Source organism: Drosophila eugracilis, unplaced genomic scaffold (genome assembly GCF_018153835.1).
Source record: "Drosophila eugracilis isolate 14026-0451.02 unplaced genomic scaffold, ASM1815383v1 contig_1254, whole genome shotgun sequence".
Lineage (NCBI taxonomy): Eukaryota > Metazoa > Arthropoda > Insecta > Diptera > Drosophilidae > Drosophila > Drosophila eugracilis.
Genome location: NW_024572045.1, coordinates 1 through 17,094, shown reverse-complemented (window position 1 = coordinate 17,094; position 17,094 = coordinate 1). Strand labels below are relative to the sequence as shown.

At 42.5% G+C, this 17,094-nt stretch overlaps 2 protein-coding genes across 2 annotated transcripts; both read left to right on the top strand.

The window, feature by feature from the left end:
* The first annotated feature begins 10 nt into the window (after positions 1–10).
* LOC108110723 lies at positions 11–5,949 on the top strand. The gene is made up of 4 exons (XM_041819161.1): positions 11–31; positions 94–1,551; positions 1,620–5,858; positions 5,914–5,949. The coding sequence occupies exons 1-3, from the start codon at positions 11–13 to the stop codon at positions 5,661–5,663; spliced, it is 5,523 nt and encodes a 1,840-aa protein (XP_041675095.1). The 3' UTR covers positions 5,664–5,858; positions 5,914–5,949.
* Positions 5,950–8,621: 2,672 nt separating this feature from the next.
* On the top strand, positions 8,622–17,088 carry LOC121530286 (presequence protease, mitochondrial; the record flags this gene model as incomplete). The annotated part of the gene is given in 24 exon segments (XM_041819153.1): positions 8,622–8,675; positions 8,921–9,155; positions 14,402–14,438; positions 14,660–14,846; positions 14,848–14,898; positions 14,900–14,977; positions 14,979–15,104; positions 15,106–15,164; positions 15,219–15,307; positions 15,310–15,414; positions 15,417–15,490; positions 15,492–15,749; positions 15,751–15,795; positions 15,797–15,834; positions 15,836–15,869; positions 15,871–16,255; positions 16,258–16,303; positions 16,305–16,443; positions 16,446–16,626; positions 16,629–16,738; positions 16,740–16,887; positions 16,890–16,948; positions 16,950–17,009; positions 17,011–17,088. Coding segments are annotated over 24 exon segments (2,676 nt in total), but the record flags the coding sequence as incomplete, so codon positions are not given.
* Between the last annotated feature and the right edge of the window lie 6 nt (positions 17,089–17,094).

Here is a 17,094-nt window from a genome sequence, read left to right as displayed (position 1 = left end):
AGTCCGAAGAATGTGCCGGGCTTATCGGGCGGTGAGCTGCAGCGGCCACGGACTCCAAAGCAACCGGGATTAATCCCAAGTGGTGCTCCAAAGCCTGATAGATCAGGCCAGGATACGGACACCACAACCGCCAAGTTTGCGGCGCTGATGGAGAGGATCGCTACCTTGGAAAGGGAGCTTCAAAAGGCGAGGTCAGGTGAAGGGCAAGATGCAGCCGCGAGGGATCCCGTTAGAAACGGATCAAGCGGTATAGGAGCGAGCGGTGCGGCGAATGCGCCGCCATGTTTGAGCGGAACGCCAGGGCAGAACTTGAGTGGAAATCTGCCGCCATTGTTGAGTGGAAATCTGGCACCGAATTTGGCTGAGTCAGTGACGCCATTTTTACATGAACAGTTGCCGCCATTATTGAGTGGAAACCTGCCGCCACAATCGAGTGGAAATCTGGCAATAGGGCAACAAGTCACACTCAGTACAAACAGTACAACGTTAAGCTATTCCACACCATGCTGCGTGACGGCTACTGTGCAGCCAGCACTAAGCTACATGCAAGCTACGCGGGAACCTCTTCGCAACCTGATGGTACCCCCGCAATCAACTGGTTCATACGGAATAGCTTCGCCGAGCCCGTTAATTGGATGGACGCCGCGCAGACTGCCTGATCTTCCAGAGTTCGAAGGTCAGCCTGAGGAATGGCCAATATTCCAATGCGCGTTCACGGAGACGACGGCGGCGTATAATTGTACTGCGTTGGAGAACAACCAGAGGCTAGTGAAAGCCCTGAAGGGTGAAGCGCGAGCATCTGTCAAGTCGCTGCTTATACACCCGAATAACGTTCAGGCTGTAATGGATCAGCTACGTTTCCGATATGGACGCCCGGAGCAACTGATACGTAGCCAACTGGAAAGCGTGCGAGAGGTGCAGCCGATCCAAGAACACAATATAATAAAGATCGTGCCGTTTGCAACACGGGTCAGCAATCTCGCAGCGTTTTTACAGTCAAGCCCGAACGGGGAGCAGCACCTAGGAAATCCTACATTGATGGAAGAGCTGATCGCCAAGCTACCACTGAGCAAAAGGTTGGATTGGGCCAGGCACGCCGCCGTAATAGGGTGCTACCCAACTGTCGCGCACTTGAGCGAATGGCTAAACGAACTCGCTAAATTAGTGTGCACTATTACGAGCAGCGACAGCAAGGATCCTAAGCGTAGGGTATTGCACGCCAGCACCAGTCAGAAGGATCAGGATCTATTTGAAGATCATCCCAGGAGTTGCCCAATTTGCGAGGGGCAACACACTATCAAGGACTGTAAGGATTTCAACCACGCTACTCCGACTGCCCGTATGGAGTATGTAAGAAAGCATCGGATTTGTTTCTCGTGCCTGGAGAGCGGTCACATGTCCAGGTTCTGCAAGAGAAACAGCAAGTGCAACGTCTACGGATGCCAGATGGGGCATCACTACCTCCTGCATGACGGGGTGGGCAACCCCACACGGCCATCGCAACCCCACGGTCGACCATGGCCAAATGAAAGGAGCGATCGCGGTCGCATGGTACATGCGGGCGCTGACAGGAGGAAGGTGGACAAGCAAGTACATCAGCCAGATGATCTGGCCCAGAGAAGTCCACTTACGGCATCTGCACAGACGCAGGATGCATGGCGCAAGCGGACGAAGGCCGTCAGCCAAGTGACGGGAATGGATTGCCACATCGGAACCTAAGTTGCGTCGATCCGGATGGAGGACACTTACTATTCCGTATTTTGCCCGTGACGCTGTACGGGGAGGATACGCAGCTGGATACCTACGCGCTGTTCGACGAAGGTTCGTCCGTGACCCTGATCGACGAGGAGCTCACTCGAAGCCTAAACCTAAAAGGCGAGAGTCGGCAGCTCAACATTCAATGGTTCGGTGGCAAGTCAGCGAAAGAGAACACAAAGATGGTCAGCCTCCAGATTAGTGAAGCGGGCAGACCGAAACGCCATGCTTTGAAAAATGTGTATGCGGTCTCTAACCTCAATCTTCCGATGCAAAGTCTGCGTCGGGAAGATGTCAAAGCGGCGAAGGCTTCTGCACGCCTGCCGATGAAACCGTATCGTAATGCGGTCCCGAGGATTTTAATCGGACTAGACCATGCGCACCTAGGAATACCTATGCAAAACAGGAGCTTCGGAGCAGGAGGACCCTATGCAGCCGCCACCAAGCTAGGATGGGTGGTTTTTGGTCCTGTAAGAAGTCAGATGAGTTCACCAATGCAAAGATCGTGCCTCCTAGCCGTCCCACAGTATGATCATCTCGAGAAGATGGTCAGCGACTATTTCGAAATAGAGAATTTCGGAGTGAAGCCGGCGCCACCAGTCGCAGCTAGTGGCGACGCACGGGCTTTGGGAATCCTGAACGAGACGACTAGGCGAGTGGGCGAACGATACCAAACTGGATTGCTGTGGAAAGATGATAAAGTGAGCCTGCCTGACAGCTATAACATGGCACTCAAAAGACTTGTCGGCATTGAAAGGAAGATGAGACGGGATGACAGCTTTGCACGGGCCTACAAGTCGATCATGGAGGACTACGTCAACAAGGGTTACGCACGACGCCTGGAGCAGCAGGAAGTGGCAGCCGATAACCGGGACAAGATCTGGTACCTGCCGCACTTCGGGGTCGAGAACCCAAACAAGCCCGGAAAGATCCGTCTAGTCTTCGATGCCGCAGCCAAAGTGGGCAATACATCTTTGAACTCAGTTCTACTCAAAGGCCCACAACAGTTCAAGTCCCTGCCAGCCGTGCTCTTCCATTTCCGGGAAGGAGCAGTCGGGGTCTGCGCAGACATAAAGGAGATGTTTCATCAGGTGCTGATACAGCCCCAGGATAGATGCGCCCAGAGATTCCTGTGGAGGAATGGAGATGACCGGCGAGATCCAGATCTGTTCGAAATGGTTGTGATGACGTTCGGAGCCGCTTGTTCGCCGTGCTCAGCGCATCATGTGAAGACCATAAACGCTTCAAGATACGCCCAAGCAGATCCTCGCGCGGTTCAGGCCATCAATGAGTATCACTATGTAGATGACTACGTGGATAGTTTCTCGGACGAGAAAGAAGCTATCGCTGTATCAGAACGAGTAAGGAAAATTCATGCTGAGGCCGGTTTCGATTTGTGCCGCTTCTCATCAAGTTCGGAAAGTGTGGTCAAGGCTTTGAACCCACTAGGATCCAATAAGAACGTTGAATGGAATGAAGCGGAGGAGAAAATATTAGGCATGTACTGGCACCCAGCGACGGATGACTTTAAATTCAGCGTAAAGTACCACAGGGTTCCCAGCAGGGTGATGACCGGAGAACGTGCACCCACCAAGAGAGAATTCCTAAGTCTGGTTATGTCAACATTTGACCCGATAGGATTCTTGAGCTGCTTCATGGTAACCGCCAAACTATTGATGCGTGAGATTTGGCGGAGAGGAGTTCAGTGGGACGAGCCGTTGCCGGATGAGTTAGCCAAAGCGTTTGAGAGCTGGAGGCTGGAAATGGATTACGTGAGAGATTTCCGCTGTCCACGCTACTACTTTGGCACGGGATGCGTACGTGAACTGCAGCTACATGTGTTTGTGGACTCCAGCCAATCGGCGTTCGCAGCAGTTGCATTCTGGAGGGCGACTTATGACAACGATGATGTGCGGTCCTATTTCGTGTGTTCCAAAACGAAATGCGCCCCGATGAAGACGATGACGATCCCGCGCCTGGAGCTCCAAGCAGCTGTATTAGGAACCAGGCTGATGGACACCGTAAGACGAGAGCACGACGTATCGATCAGCAGATGCGTGCTATGGACTGACTCTAAGACCGTGCTGCACTGGATAAGCAGCACCCACCGGCGGTATAAGCAGTTCGTTGGAAACCGGGTGGCGGAGATCTTAGAGTCAACGGAGGTGTCTCAATGGAGGTGGATACCGTCTGCCGAAAACGTGGCAGATGACGCGACGAGGCCACAGCGCCATGTGGACCTCAGCCAAGGGGCAAGGTGGATGAGCGGGCCATCATTTCTGCGGGAGTCGGAAGAACAGTGGCCCAAGCCATCTCCAAGTGATCGCGACAGTCCACACTCCGCAGAAGAAGAGATGCCGTGTGAGTTTACACTGGTAATTGCCAACGAGTTTATATTTTTGCAGAGATTTTCGAATTATAATCGATTGGTCAGGACCACAGCGTGGATCCTCAGGTTCATACGACGGTGCCGTGGATTGAGTGACGAGAGTGAGGCCTACGGTATTACAGCTACTGAGTGCGCGGAGGCAGAACGGAAACTGATCCAGCGCGCCCAGGCTGATACGTTCGCAGATGAAGTTCAAGGAAAGGCAGTGGCGAAAGGCAGTCAGTTACGAGGACTATCCCCTTACGTCGACCACGATGGAATCATACGAGCGCGTGGACGGATTGATGCCGCCGAATGCGTCCCATTCAACGCACGGCGCCCGATCATACTGTCGCACAAACACGCACTGGCAGAGATGATAGTTCGTCACTACCACAGGAAGATGAAGCACCAGAATCTAGACGCGACCATAAGCGAGATCCGGACCAGGTTCTGGATAACCAATTTAAGGAGAGTTTTACGGAGTGTTATGGCAACCTGTAACTTATGCAAACTCCGGAGAGTACGACCAATTCCGCCATTGATGGGTCCGTTGCCAGAGGACCGGCTGGAGCCGAATGGATGGCCATTCAAGTATACTGGCTTGGACTACTTTGGTCCGCTGTTTGTGACGATTGGACGTCGCACTGAGAAGAGGTGGGTCGCACTCTTTACTTGTCTAACCACCAGGGCTGTCCACCTGGAGATAGCCCACGATTTGTCAACAGATTCCTGCATCATCGCTATGAGGAATTTTATGTGCCGCCGTGGACCGGTGGTCAGATTGAGGAGCGACAATGGAAAGAACTTTATTGGAGCAGATCGTGAGGCCAGAAAGTTCGATGAAGTCTTCGAACCAGAAAAGATCCAGGATGAGCTGTCATCCAAAGGAATCGAATGGATCTTTAACTGTCCCGCGAACCCAGCTGCCGGCGGCATCTGGGAAAGGATGGTCCAATGTGTGAAGAAGGTGCTCGCGCATACTGTGAAGGAGGTGGCTCCTAAGGAACACGTCTTGGAGAGCTTTCTTATTGAGGCGGAGAATATTGTTAATTCTCGTCCGCTTACCCACCTTCCAGTCACTGTGGATCAGGAGGCACCGCTAACGCCCAACGATCTGCTAAGAGGAGTGGCTAATGTTCCGGACCTTCCTGGAGATCGCGGAGAGCAGCCTGTCAAGTGCGCTACTAGGAAGCAGTGGCGTATCGCACGGATGATGAGAGACAGATTTTGGAAACGTTGGGTACATGAGTATCTACCGACGCTTGTTCGCAGGGAGAAATGGTGCGAGCATGTCGAGCCTATGCGCCCAGGGAATCTCGTGTACATCTGTGATCCGGCCATCCCTCGTCGAGAATGGAGGAAAGGCGTCGTGGAGGAAGTGTACCCAGGAGCGGATGGAGTACCACGACGAGCGGCGGTACGCACTACCAATGGCGATCGAGCTAAGTTAATCATGCGTCCCATCTCCAGATTGGCTATCCTGGATGTGGTGAATGCAGTTGCTTCACCGGGGTGGGGATGTCGTGGAACGGATTAACATATCGCTCAAGGTTTAGTAAATTTAAATGTAGCGCCAAGTATTTCAGTATTTGTTATCGATGTTGTAAATCGTTAGAGAGATCATATTGTAAAGCTAAATGCGGTCACACGAAATGGTGAATTGTAAGCCAGAATCTCCCGCTCAGATTTATTCCGATTGGAGAGATCAAAGAGACTGGGAGGCGAGACTGCGGTATGTAAAACTGATTGTGAAAATAGGTTAAATCTGATATATGTATTTCATACAGAATAAAACATCGTCGTTTGTTTATGCTATTGTTCTACGCTACAAGACTGGCTTTCTTGTTTCGGTGTTGGCTAAGCAACGTTAAAGGCAACTCCCAGGGGATCTCTTTCGGTCGGCTTTATTTTTTTTTTTTTTTTTTTTATTTTTTTTTTTTTTTTTTTGTTTTTTTTTTTGGTTTTTTTTTTGTTTAATTTATGTTTTCTTTTTTTTTTTTTCTATTCGTTTTTTTTTTTTTTTTTTTTTAACTTTTTTTTTTTCCATAATTTTCTTCCCCCCTATTTTAACCCAAATTTTCCCTAAACTAAAATTAATTTTTTTTTTTTTTTTTTTTTTTTTTTTTTTACTTTTTACTTTTTTTTTTATGGAGCGGAGGTTTGTTGGTTTGTTTGGGTTTTGCCTTTCCTACCTCCCCCACGTAATTATTTTTTTTTTTTTTTATGTTTTTTTTTTTTTTTGTGAATTTGGTTGGTTAGTTTGGTTGTTTTTTTGGTCTTTTTTTTTCTCTCTGCATTTTGCCAGTTTTTTGTTGGTTTGAAGAGAGGGGGTGTACCAACACTTTTATATATTATAATTCTTCTCCTTTTATTTTAGGTTTGGGGTGGTTTTTTTCTTTTCTCGTGGGCTTTAGTGGGGTGTTTTCCCATATCATCTGCAAGACGTTTTGACTTCCCCGTACATTTTATACGTCGAGCTGGTATTGTTGAAGTTCTAGTGCCCAACGCGCAGACATATTTTCATAAGCAGAGTGGTTTCGTTAGCGTCTACAGAGACGCCTGCTAGCGAATGTGATGACCTGCCCTTCCCCTTGTATGGCTTGTGTTAACACGGCTCCCAGACCTATAGGGCTGGGATCCGTCTTTAACTCAAACCGTTTAGCTTCTCCAATGTGTTTTGTTGATCTTCTTTCCACGTAGTTCTTTGCTGGTTCTTGGGGGACTAAGTCGACACACTGCCGATATCTTCTTCGGATCCGTGGGGCAAAGGTATCCAGTATCAATATATATTTTTCATATCATAGCTGCTACAAGATGATGGAATGCTCAGCGATATGCGAGACTCCATCAGTCCTTCAAACTTGGCCAATTTCTCAGCAAAAAATTTGCTCACTAATGGTTAGACAGCTTTATGGATGCTTTTTGGTTTCCTTGATAATAGCTAATGTTTCACCGACAAGCAATAGAGTTTCTGGTAAAACTGGGGTGCCTCCGCATTTAGGATCTGCTAGTATTAGCTTCTGGAACAAAAGTTGATAATCCTGGTTTTCCGTTTCGCGTGTCCCATGTCAGTATTCTGCCTTACCGCGCATGGCTGTAATCATATCGTGCTGGCCGAGGATTATCCCTAGCAACCTCGCGGTTAACGTCCAAGTTACTCCTATGGCACATTCTCGTAGATCCCCGTCATTTCCTGAGCGGGAACCATCATTAGTCGAATGGCATCTATTCACTGAAAGTACTTGGATGGCAGAAAAAAGTCGAAAAAGGCTTGCTTAAATTTACTCACGGGAGGTCCTGATGGCTTTTGAAAATGGAAACCCGACTTCTCATCTCTTCGATTTTTTCCGTTGTGTCCCCGAGAATTTCGCAAGAATAGCTGCCAGTTCTATTTTCCACAGGTAAGATATCAAGCATAGCGACTGGACTTTATTTTTTTCCTTCTAGTAAACTTTATACGGATTATTGGGCCAAGCAGGCAAATCAAAGACGAATGAGCAGCGGCGGGTTGATCAGCAGTTTCCAGTTGGTTTTGATTATCTCGGTTTTGCATGGGCTTTTACTGTTACTTTGTAACGTATGAGGTTTGAAGAACTGCTGTGCTCGAAGCTTTTCTATTTAAGCTCTTGCATTCTGCAGTAATACAAATTTTTGAAATTTAACTACCCCGATTTATTTATTTTAAAGCAATTAAGAACTCTTAGTTTAGTTTAGGCGACATCTCATTCTGTTTTGGATGGAGTCTGGAGCTGACTGCTCCCTCAGTTTCGGGACGGCTGACGAAATTGGAGGATGCCTCCTGATCTAGATTATCTTTCAAAAACTGGACCCTGCACAATGGCAAAGTGGGAACACTCTCTTGCAGGAAACAGTGCCGACAGCCTGCCAACTTGGGGATCTATGGCTCGGTTTTTGAAACAAAGGTGCCGTACCCTTGAGACTGTGAATATGGCCTTAGCTCCACATCTGCCAGCGGATCAAGTGAGCCGACGTAGTCCACTTAATAATAGTTCGTGGATGCTCCTTACTCCACCGCCTGCTCCGTGTGCCCTGTGCGGTATCCTGTCCGAGCTTCCACTGAGCGCTACGTGTGGATTTGCTGATTGGAGCCAGCCTGTTTTTTGATCTGCTCTCTCCAACAAGTTTTGACTTTAAAATTACGATTCAGAGCCTGCGTGAGGAGCTGTTATTCAAGGATCATTTCCACTCACAGGAGATAAATAAGTCGCGCCGTATCCGCCAGACAGGTAACAGCGTAATCGATGGACGCCTCAGCTTCGAGTAGGATGCCAAGTTGAAGCAGTCGCTATAGGAGCCGCGCTCCCAGTATGACGAGCAGATGCGAATTATCGAGTCGCTATACGATGATAAAGTCCGTCGTCTATAAGGGGCTACTGCACGCACATCCAACTCTACGCACAAGTCCATTGAAGAGTTGCGCTCGACTCGTGTTCGTATTGACAGTCTAAATGCCAAGACTAACTATTTTGAGCTCATGCGTGAATTGGAGCAGAAACTAGATAACACTCGCAAGCGTCACGACCAAGAGGTGCGAATTATCGAGTCGCTATACGATGATAAAGTCCGTCGTCTATAAGGGGCTACTGCACGCACATCCAACTCTACGCACAAGTCCATTGAAGAGTTGCGCTCGACTCGTGTTCGTATTGACAGTCTAAATGCCAAGACTCACTATTTTGAGCTCGTGCGTGAATTGGAGCAGAAACTAGATAACACTCGCAAGCGTCACCACCAAGAGGTGGCTTAGCTCGAGAAGAAGCCTATCAATACCAGGACCTCGTGGACATCAAGGTCCCTCTGGATTTGGAAATCGCTGTCTACGGCAAGCACTACTATGTGTCAGCCAGTGCCAAAGGCAATGTGGAGTACAAGGAGATCGATCCCAAGGGCAAGTTCGTGAAGCATAAGGGAACAATAAGGACAACGATGGTGGCCATTGGATGCTGGCAGCTGCAGCGTTTTGCTCAACGAGGGCGCTCTTTTGACCACCTACAAGTTCCATCGGTCTGTAAAAACTGATCTGTGTTGCTGTACTAAAGACAGCTGTTAGAACGACAAGGCGGCAAGGTGTCTAGGCTGCTCTTCAAGGTCTTTGTTGAAGGGCGAGACTTCAACGGGGGCAGGGAGTTGGGCCAAGCAGCCAAGGCAAAGACTGATGAGCAGCGGCGGGTTTTTCAGCAGTTTCTGGTTTGTTTGATTATCTCAGTTTCGAATGCGCTTTACTGTTACTTTGTAGCGCAAGCGCTTTTGGGAACTTTGTATTACTGCTGTAGCTTGAAGCTTTTCTAGTTAAGCGGTACTTCTTGCATTCTGCGTGGTTTTGTTGCGGAGTTAATTTGGTTATGATTTGAACTCGTAATAAAAATTTGGAAATTAAACTGCCCCGATTTATTTATTCTAACGCAATTACAAATTCTTAGTTGCTAAACACGGATTATGCGGACAAAGACCAAAGTTTTTTCAAATGCGGTTATCGGTAGCGTGAAAAAAAGAATACAAATGTTAATTTATCTTTAAGATATCCGTTATTGTTTTACACAATTTTAAAATATTAATTTGCCACTGGAAATTTACAAAGCGCCATCTATTGTTAGAGAAAGCTGTTGAGTAACTAAAAGTGGCGTGTGAGGCCTTCTAATTTAAATTTCTTCATAAATAGCGAAATAATGTTCCGATTTACAAAATCTTTGGCAAATCGATAGATATTAACAGAAATAAGTTATACAAGGTCAAACGAAGGCATTCCTAATAATATTATAGACGCCACAGTTTTCCGCGGTTTGTGGGCGTTAGAGTGGGCGTTGCCGGATGAAAACTCGTGACAAGTTGCAGTGGTATTTTTAAAATGCGTTTTCTAAAGCCAATCAACTTCGCTATTGATACTGATCAAGAATATATAAACTTTATAGGGTGGGAAACGCTTCCTTCCTCCTTTTTCAACGAATCAAGTATACCCTTTAACTATACGAGTAACGGGTATAAAAATCTAAGTCTGGGATCCACTAAGCTGGATTAAATGGGATAATTCTCCCTGTACATAATGCAAATAGAAATGCTATGTTATTCATTGCATTTCCTACAATATGGGCTTAACTGAGGCGAAGTCAATCGTATCACATACACTCATATGTATGTAATATATAAACTCATAGGCCGAGGTCTGAAAAGGCCAATTCAATCTTATAATAAAAAATTGGATTTTGATTCCAAAAAAGCCGCAACGATTGTTCTTGATTTATTTTTTGTTCCAAAAAAACTTGTACAACTTATATACATATACCCACTCTACGTTGGGACATACCACGATTACACTTTCTAGCTCTCCCAAAACTTTTAAGACCGGTTCTCGTTTTACCATTCCTTGTTTTAGTTATTGTTTTGTGTAGGGTTGTTGATAGTATATCAATATATCTATATAATTTTCTAAAAATTATATATCGGGATATATTATTATATATCGGGATATTTTGTTTGCCCAAATATCGGAATTCCGATATTTTTGATATTTTTGGATATTTTTTGATATTTTTGACTTCGTTACTCTGAATTCCAAAGAGACATCGAGTGCTTCATGGGAATGCAATCCACTTGAAGTGTGGACATCCCATAGAGCGACTATGACTGGCCTCTAAAAGCTGGCCATGAAGTAGGTAATTACCTCAGATAGTTCGGTGCCTTTAGAGCGGCTGGCGTCCGCCATCAAATGTGTTGTATGGGACGCAAGAAGAAGAGTGACGAACGCACATAAAGGGTGTTCTTAAAATCCCTTGAAACTGAATACTGGTCATATGGTAGCATATGAATATAAAATAATAATACTATTAAAGAAAAAAAAACTTAACTTCTTTTTATTGTGGGCGGGAAATTTTTTTATTTCACAAAAAAAAAATTAATTATGTCATTTGATTTAAATATGATTGAATGTATTTTATGTATTATCATTTTCTTTTTTGATAAGAAAATTTTAAATTTTTAGATCTTGGTTTAAGCCTTCTTGAGTATCCCAATAAAGAATGGTCGCTCAAGGTAAGGTAGTCTGGCGGAATCGGTTATATATAACCGATTATATTTCCGTTTTGAGTTATCGTACCTTAAGGACCACTAACAACGAAGGTAGTTCCTTCCACCGTATTACTTAACGACGTCTAACTGGCGCCCTACACCCGGTCACCTACGAAGGCGCTGCATCCCGGAGAGCCCTCCGATGACCAAACATCTGCGCCTCCATAAATCTGCGCCTGGCCAGGAGACCACGTTTGACTCAAGCCCCGCCGGCCTCGTCACATAATCCGCCGGCCTGGTTACATATTCCGCCGGCCTGGTTACATAACCCGCCGGCCATTTCAAGGCGCCACCGAACGGTACTCCTCAGTCGATCGGGAAGAGGCCGTTCACCGGACGTTGACCCCAGCACCATGGTGACCCCCATTATATCATAACCTAATTGGCACCCAACTGTAAACAAATTCCATAATCACAAGGAGAAACTGTAAGTGGTCTGTTTAAATTTAATACAGCTTCAAAGAAAAAGAGAGAAATACACTAGCAAACGTAATTTTTCGTTGAGGAAATTTTTTATTTTATTTTTGCATAAATAATAAATAGCAATTGTGACCGGTCCGTGTGGCCTAGAATAAAGGCATATAAATAAATGAATACGAATTAAATTAAATTTTGAAATATTAAAATATATATTTTAATGAACATTTTTGGAGTAAATTTTGTTTAAAGTGAAAAAAAACTATTTGAATATTATTTCTTATTAAAATTAATACTTTTGCAGATACTTTTATATTTTATTTTTAGTTTGCTAAGATAATGTTATTCGAATTAGATTATTCGGCCTTTCAGTGAATGTGAAGTGTCAACCACCTAGGTTAGTCTTGATGAGCGTCCGGGGCCCATATAGAGAAGTGAAACGGTAATTTGAAAGTGAAAGTGAAGAAGATGGGACGAAGGTAGCGCAAGTAAGCCCGACATGCAGAACAGTTTAAGCTTTGCCTTCGACATAGGCAGATAAATCGAAGTAACGGGCGCTGCTGGCTCTAAGACAATGCTTATATTTCTTTAGTATACCAATTAAGAGCGGTCGCTCAAGGAAAGTTACTCTGGCGGAAGCCGTTATTTTTCCGAAAGATTTTATTTTAATGACATTAAATACAACAAGCTTAGAGCACTCCCAGCTCTATTGAACGGAGTTTGGTCTTCGATGTTTAACATTGTTCGGTGTTAACCTTGTTGTCTTGGGAGGGGTTGAAGTATTAACATCTGGAACGGTGGCTGTGGGTGTTTTTTTGGTGGGTTTTCTTCTTTAAGAACCTTGCAGTATAGCAGGGGAAAAATCTATTCTCAGTGCATCGATTCTTTTCGATCGCTTAGAAAAACACATCGATTAAACCGTTATTATATTTTTTTTAATCATGGATCTCAATGAAAATCTTCTAAACTATTAGTAAACAAAACTACATTTGTATGAATTTAATAAAAAAAGAATTAAATAAGAAAATACAAATATCAGATGAATTTTAATAACATAAGAACGAAATATAAGTATTAAATTTCAATCTCTAGCATTGCAAAACAAGTACTAAACACTGAATGAGAGAATATATACCTGAAATTCTATAAAAAATATTAAATTTTTCTCCCATAATAAAAATATGTTAAATCGAGAGATAAATTCACAATTTCAATTAAATTAGTCTTAGGGCACGTTTTGTTTCTCTCTTATTCACAGTAGTGGAATTTTTCTTAAAAATGGATTTGATACATCGATTGTTTTAAAACCGGATCTATGCATCGACCGAAAAAGATGAATCGATGTCGACATCGATTTTTTCTCAACTCTAGTTGTATACCAATTATATAAAGTATGGAGACTTAATTTTTAGTGATTTCTTTATTAATTTATTTATAATTTGGTATGCCTAAATTGTAAAAAAAATTGGTAAATATAGCAAAAAGAATACTTTATCGTTAAATTAAAAAAATAAGTCCAGAAGGAACGAGGTCGTCAAAAAATTTTTGTTGTGATACAAATATGTACAGTTAGTCAATAAAGTATTCGTTGTGATGGTACTGCATGATCAAGTGGATTTATTTTCTTAATGAAAGAGTAAAAAATGGTTTACTTAAGTTTTTGTTTTAAATTAATCATTATTTTTTAAATATAACAAGAAATTTTAAAAAAACGAGGTCCATTGCTGCGTTTTTCATAGAAAAACAAAAAAAAAATAGCTAAGACATCTCTCGAGATGTATGTTCATATGTATACCCATTTTGAAATTTAAAACCATTAAAAAACTGCAATATTCTCTGACGCACCCTAGCAACAAATACTTTATTGACTAACTGTATGTATGGCTGCTAAATATTCTCTTTATAGTAATATACTGGGTATGTAGATACATATGTATGTCTGTATATTTTGAACTTAAACGAAAAGAAAATGGTTAAAAGTAACTTTAAAAACTAAATTAAAAATGGTATAGTAAAGCTTATTACCTTTTCATAGGTATGTACATATGTATATATTAGGACTTTATTTAAAATTAAAAGAGAAACCAATGAAAAACGCGCAATTTGTCGTTACTTCAATATTTATTTTATTCATAGTAGTTACCTAGAAATAACTACTTTTTCTAGAAAACAAACATATCCATCCCATCATTTAAGTGTTTTAACATATTTTGAAATTTTTTCGGGATATTTGGGTTAATTCAGTCCTAATAACGGGTGATTTTTTAAGAGTTAAATTTTTCGTTCTCGAGGCACTAGTTGGTAATGGCATCTAAACGTCATAAGTCTAATTCTTGCTCTTCAACAATTCGTTCTGTTGTCACCAAATTTTGCACTAAAATTACCTTGTTGGATATTAAACAATTGACTAAGTTGAACTGGGTTGAGCCCCACAGGCCAGACAGCTTGTGAAACAATAGACATGTTGAAATATAAATTTGTTGAGAAGCTTATGTCACGAAATGGCCCTGTAATTTGGCCACCCAGATCACGCGATTTAACGCCCCTTGAGAATATTTTGTGGGGTTATGTTAGGGTTTAGTCTATGTAGACAAGCAGAACAAGTTTAACGCCTTACATGATAAGGCGAAAAAGTGACGCCAAATTGGACTTAGAATTTACATGAAACTATTTAAAAAATGTAAATGGCAAAGGCCAATTTATGTATATATACCAATACAAATTCTGATTCCATGATGCTATATATCTATATCTATGAAAAGGTAATTAAATAAGCTTTTTATTTTAAATATATAAGAAGCCGATTATTAAAGTTATCCACTGTAAAAACCATATATACATACATATATATGTCACATACTTCTAGCTTCTTCAGACACATGTATTCGTATATGTATAGAACCTGTAAATGTGATACCAATTCAGATAACTGAAAAGTTGTGCTTTTCTCTAGGACACAACAATGTTTTCTCGGTTGAATTTGCTGAGGTCTACACGTCACTACGTTGTACGGGCTAGATGTGTAACATCAAGTTTTAAGTCCCTATCAACATTTGTAAAGACATCTGCTGCTAAAGCTAAGAAACCCAAATTATTACATAGGCAGGTTATTGCGCCGCATGTAAGTTATAAACGTAATAGCAGGTATACCGAGGGAAATGTATATCATGGTTTTCGGTGCGAACGTGTTGAGCATGTTTCTGAATTTGATCTTACATCCCTATACGCTACGTCATGAAGGAACTGGAACGGAGTTTTGGCATATCGACCGGAAATGACGCAAATAACGTATTTTCTATAAATTTTCGAACAACTCCTTTCGATTCTACTGGACTTTCTCATATTTTGGAAGCACTTATCGTTATGCGGTTCAAAAAAGTATCCTGTCCGGGATCCATTCTTTAAGATGATTAACCGCTCGGTAGCAACGTTTATGAATGCGATGACAGGTCCGGACCATACTATATACCCTTTTTCCCACTATGAATGAGATAGATTTTAGGAATTTGCAGCGAATTTACTTGGATGCTGTCTTCAGGTAAGCTCAAAATTAAAGACCTCGATTGGTATATATTTATACTTTTTTACGTAGGCCAAATCTTACCTATTTGGATTTTCTTCAAGAGGGATGGAGGCTGGAAAACAAAGATATACATGATCAAAGCTCACAGCTTGTTATAAAAGAGTAGTTTATAATGAAATGAAGGGTGTCTTTTCTGAAAATGCAGAAGCTTTCAGTCAAAAACTTCTCAATAATTTATTTCCTGGCCACACGTATGGCCATGTGTCTGAGGAAATCCTTTGGATATACCTAAATTAAATCACACTGATTTGATTGAGTTCCACAAAAAATATTATCACCCAAGGTAACTCTCGGATATATTCCTACGGAACATTTGATCCAACTAAAACTCTTGAACTTCTCGATAAGGAGTACTTATCAGAAGAATGTTGGATCGACATCTCATACAGTCGAATACCTCAGCAAAAGCGATGGACAGAGCCCCGTAATGTACACATCTCTGGTAGGCTAGAATAATATGCGGCGCCGTAACTGGACCCAGGCAAAGCCAAAACGCTAGTGCTCCTCTTGATGTGGATGCGGACCAACATACAAGAGAATTCTTGAACTACACGTTCTGTCTGAGGTATTGCCGCCGGGACTAAACCTCGGCATTCTACAAGAGTCTTATTGAACCAAATTTTCCGAAGTTACAAACTTCAAAGTACGGGATATTCATCAGGGTAATAAGGATACAACTTTTGCAGTGGGACTACAAGACGTTCGAGTTGAAGACTTTTCTAAATTCATCGACATTTTGCTAAAACAGTTTCTAACGCTATGAAGGAAGGGGCTGGATTCGCAGCATGTTGAAAGTGTTTAACACAACCGTGAGTTGTCACTAAAACACCAAAGTCCCCATTTTTAAATCACCTTGTTGTTCAATTCCACGGCCTTGTGGAATCATGAAGGCGACGTAGTGAGTAACCTCCGTCAGATATGATGTCCGTCGGCGAGAAAGCCTAAGCGAAGACAATAGGCATTTCCAAAACAAATAGAGAAATATTTCATCAATAACACTCCATAGACTTTTATATTAACTATGTCGCCTGATGAGTTATACGAGGACAACTTAAAAAGGCTGAATTAGAGTTGCTAGAGCACAAAGTAAAGACCCAATAAAGAAAAGTTACAAAAAAAATTTGAGAATGGGTTAACCTTGGATGCATTTCAAAAGGCTAAATCAAATATCGAAATTTTACCGTGTCTTACAATGAGTGATGTGAGAGAGTCACCCAAATGGCCAAAGTTGTTTTATTCAAAAATATTCATAATATAAAGACCCAGATTTGCACAGTTTCAACAAATGATATGGGTACATATTTAAAGTGTTTGTTCAATATATCAGATTTAAATGATGAAGAAATACAGCTTTTTGCCGTTGTTTGCAATGTTGTGAGTGCTATGGGTACTGCGAAGTATAATTATCGGGAGTTCGATACTCGTTCTTTTCAAAAACCGGTGGTATCGATTTGGAGTTGAATTTGATTGAAGATGAAGGATGCAGCTAGTTACAAACTCAGGTAATGATGACCACCCATGCACTAGATAAAAAATGTTCCCGAGATGTTTTGCTTATGCCAAGAGTTATTTCAAAATTTTAAATTTGACAATTTTGTTCATCTCAAGATGCTTATTGAAAACTATATATCCAATACGTCTGTAGGAGTGGTAAATTCTGGTCATTTATATGCTATGTTAGAGCGACGGCATTAGTTAGTAACGCTGGGAAATTAAAGTCCCAATTATCCGGTGTAGAATCATATAGCATTCATGAAAAAATACGTACAACTATCTAAAATTCCGGAAATTGCTCTGGTAAATTAACACAACTGGACCAAAGGTGTTTAACAAGTCTAATGTGCAGGGGTCCATTAACAGTTCAAAGTATTTTCTGCCATCGGCT

Excerpts from the sequence above, each read along its gene's own strand:
- LOC108110723 (XM_041819161.1), top strand. The coding sequence starts at position 11 with ATGTGCCGGGCTTATCGGGCG. Across the intron at positions 32-93 it reads TGTGCCGGGCTTATCGGGCG|CCTGATAGATCAGGCCAGGA; the intron begins GTGAGCTGCAGC and ends GGTGCTCCAAAG. Across the intron at positions 1,552-1,619 it reads GGAGCGATCGCGGTCGCATG|AAGTCCACTTACGGCATCTG; the intron begins GTACATGCGGGC and ends TCTGGCCCAGAG.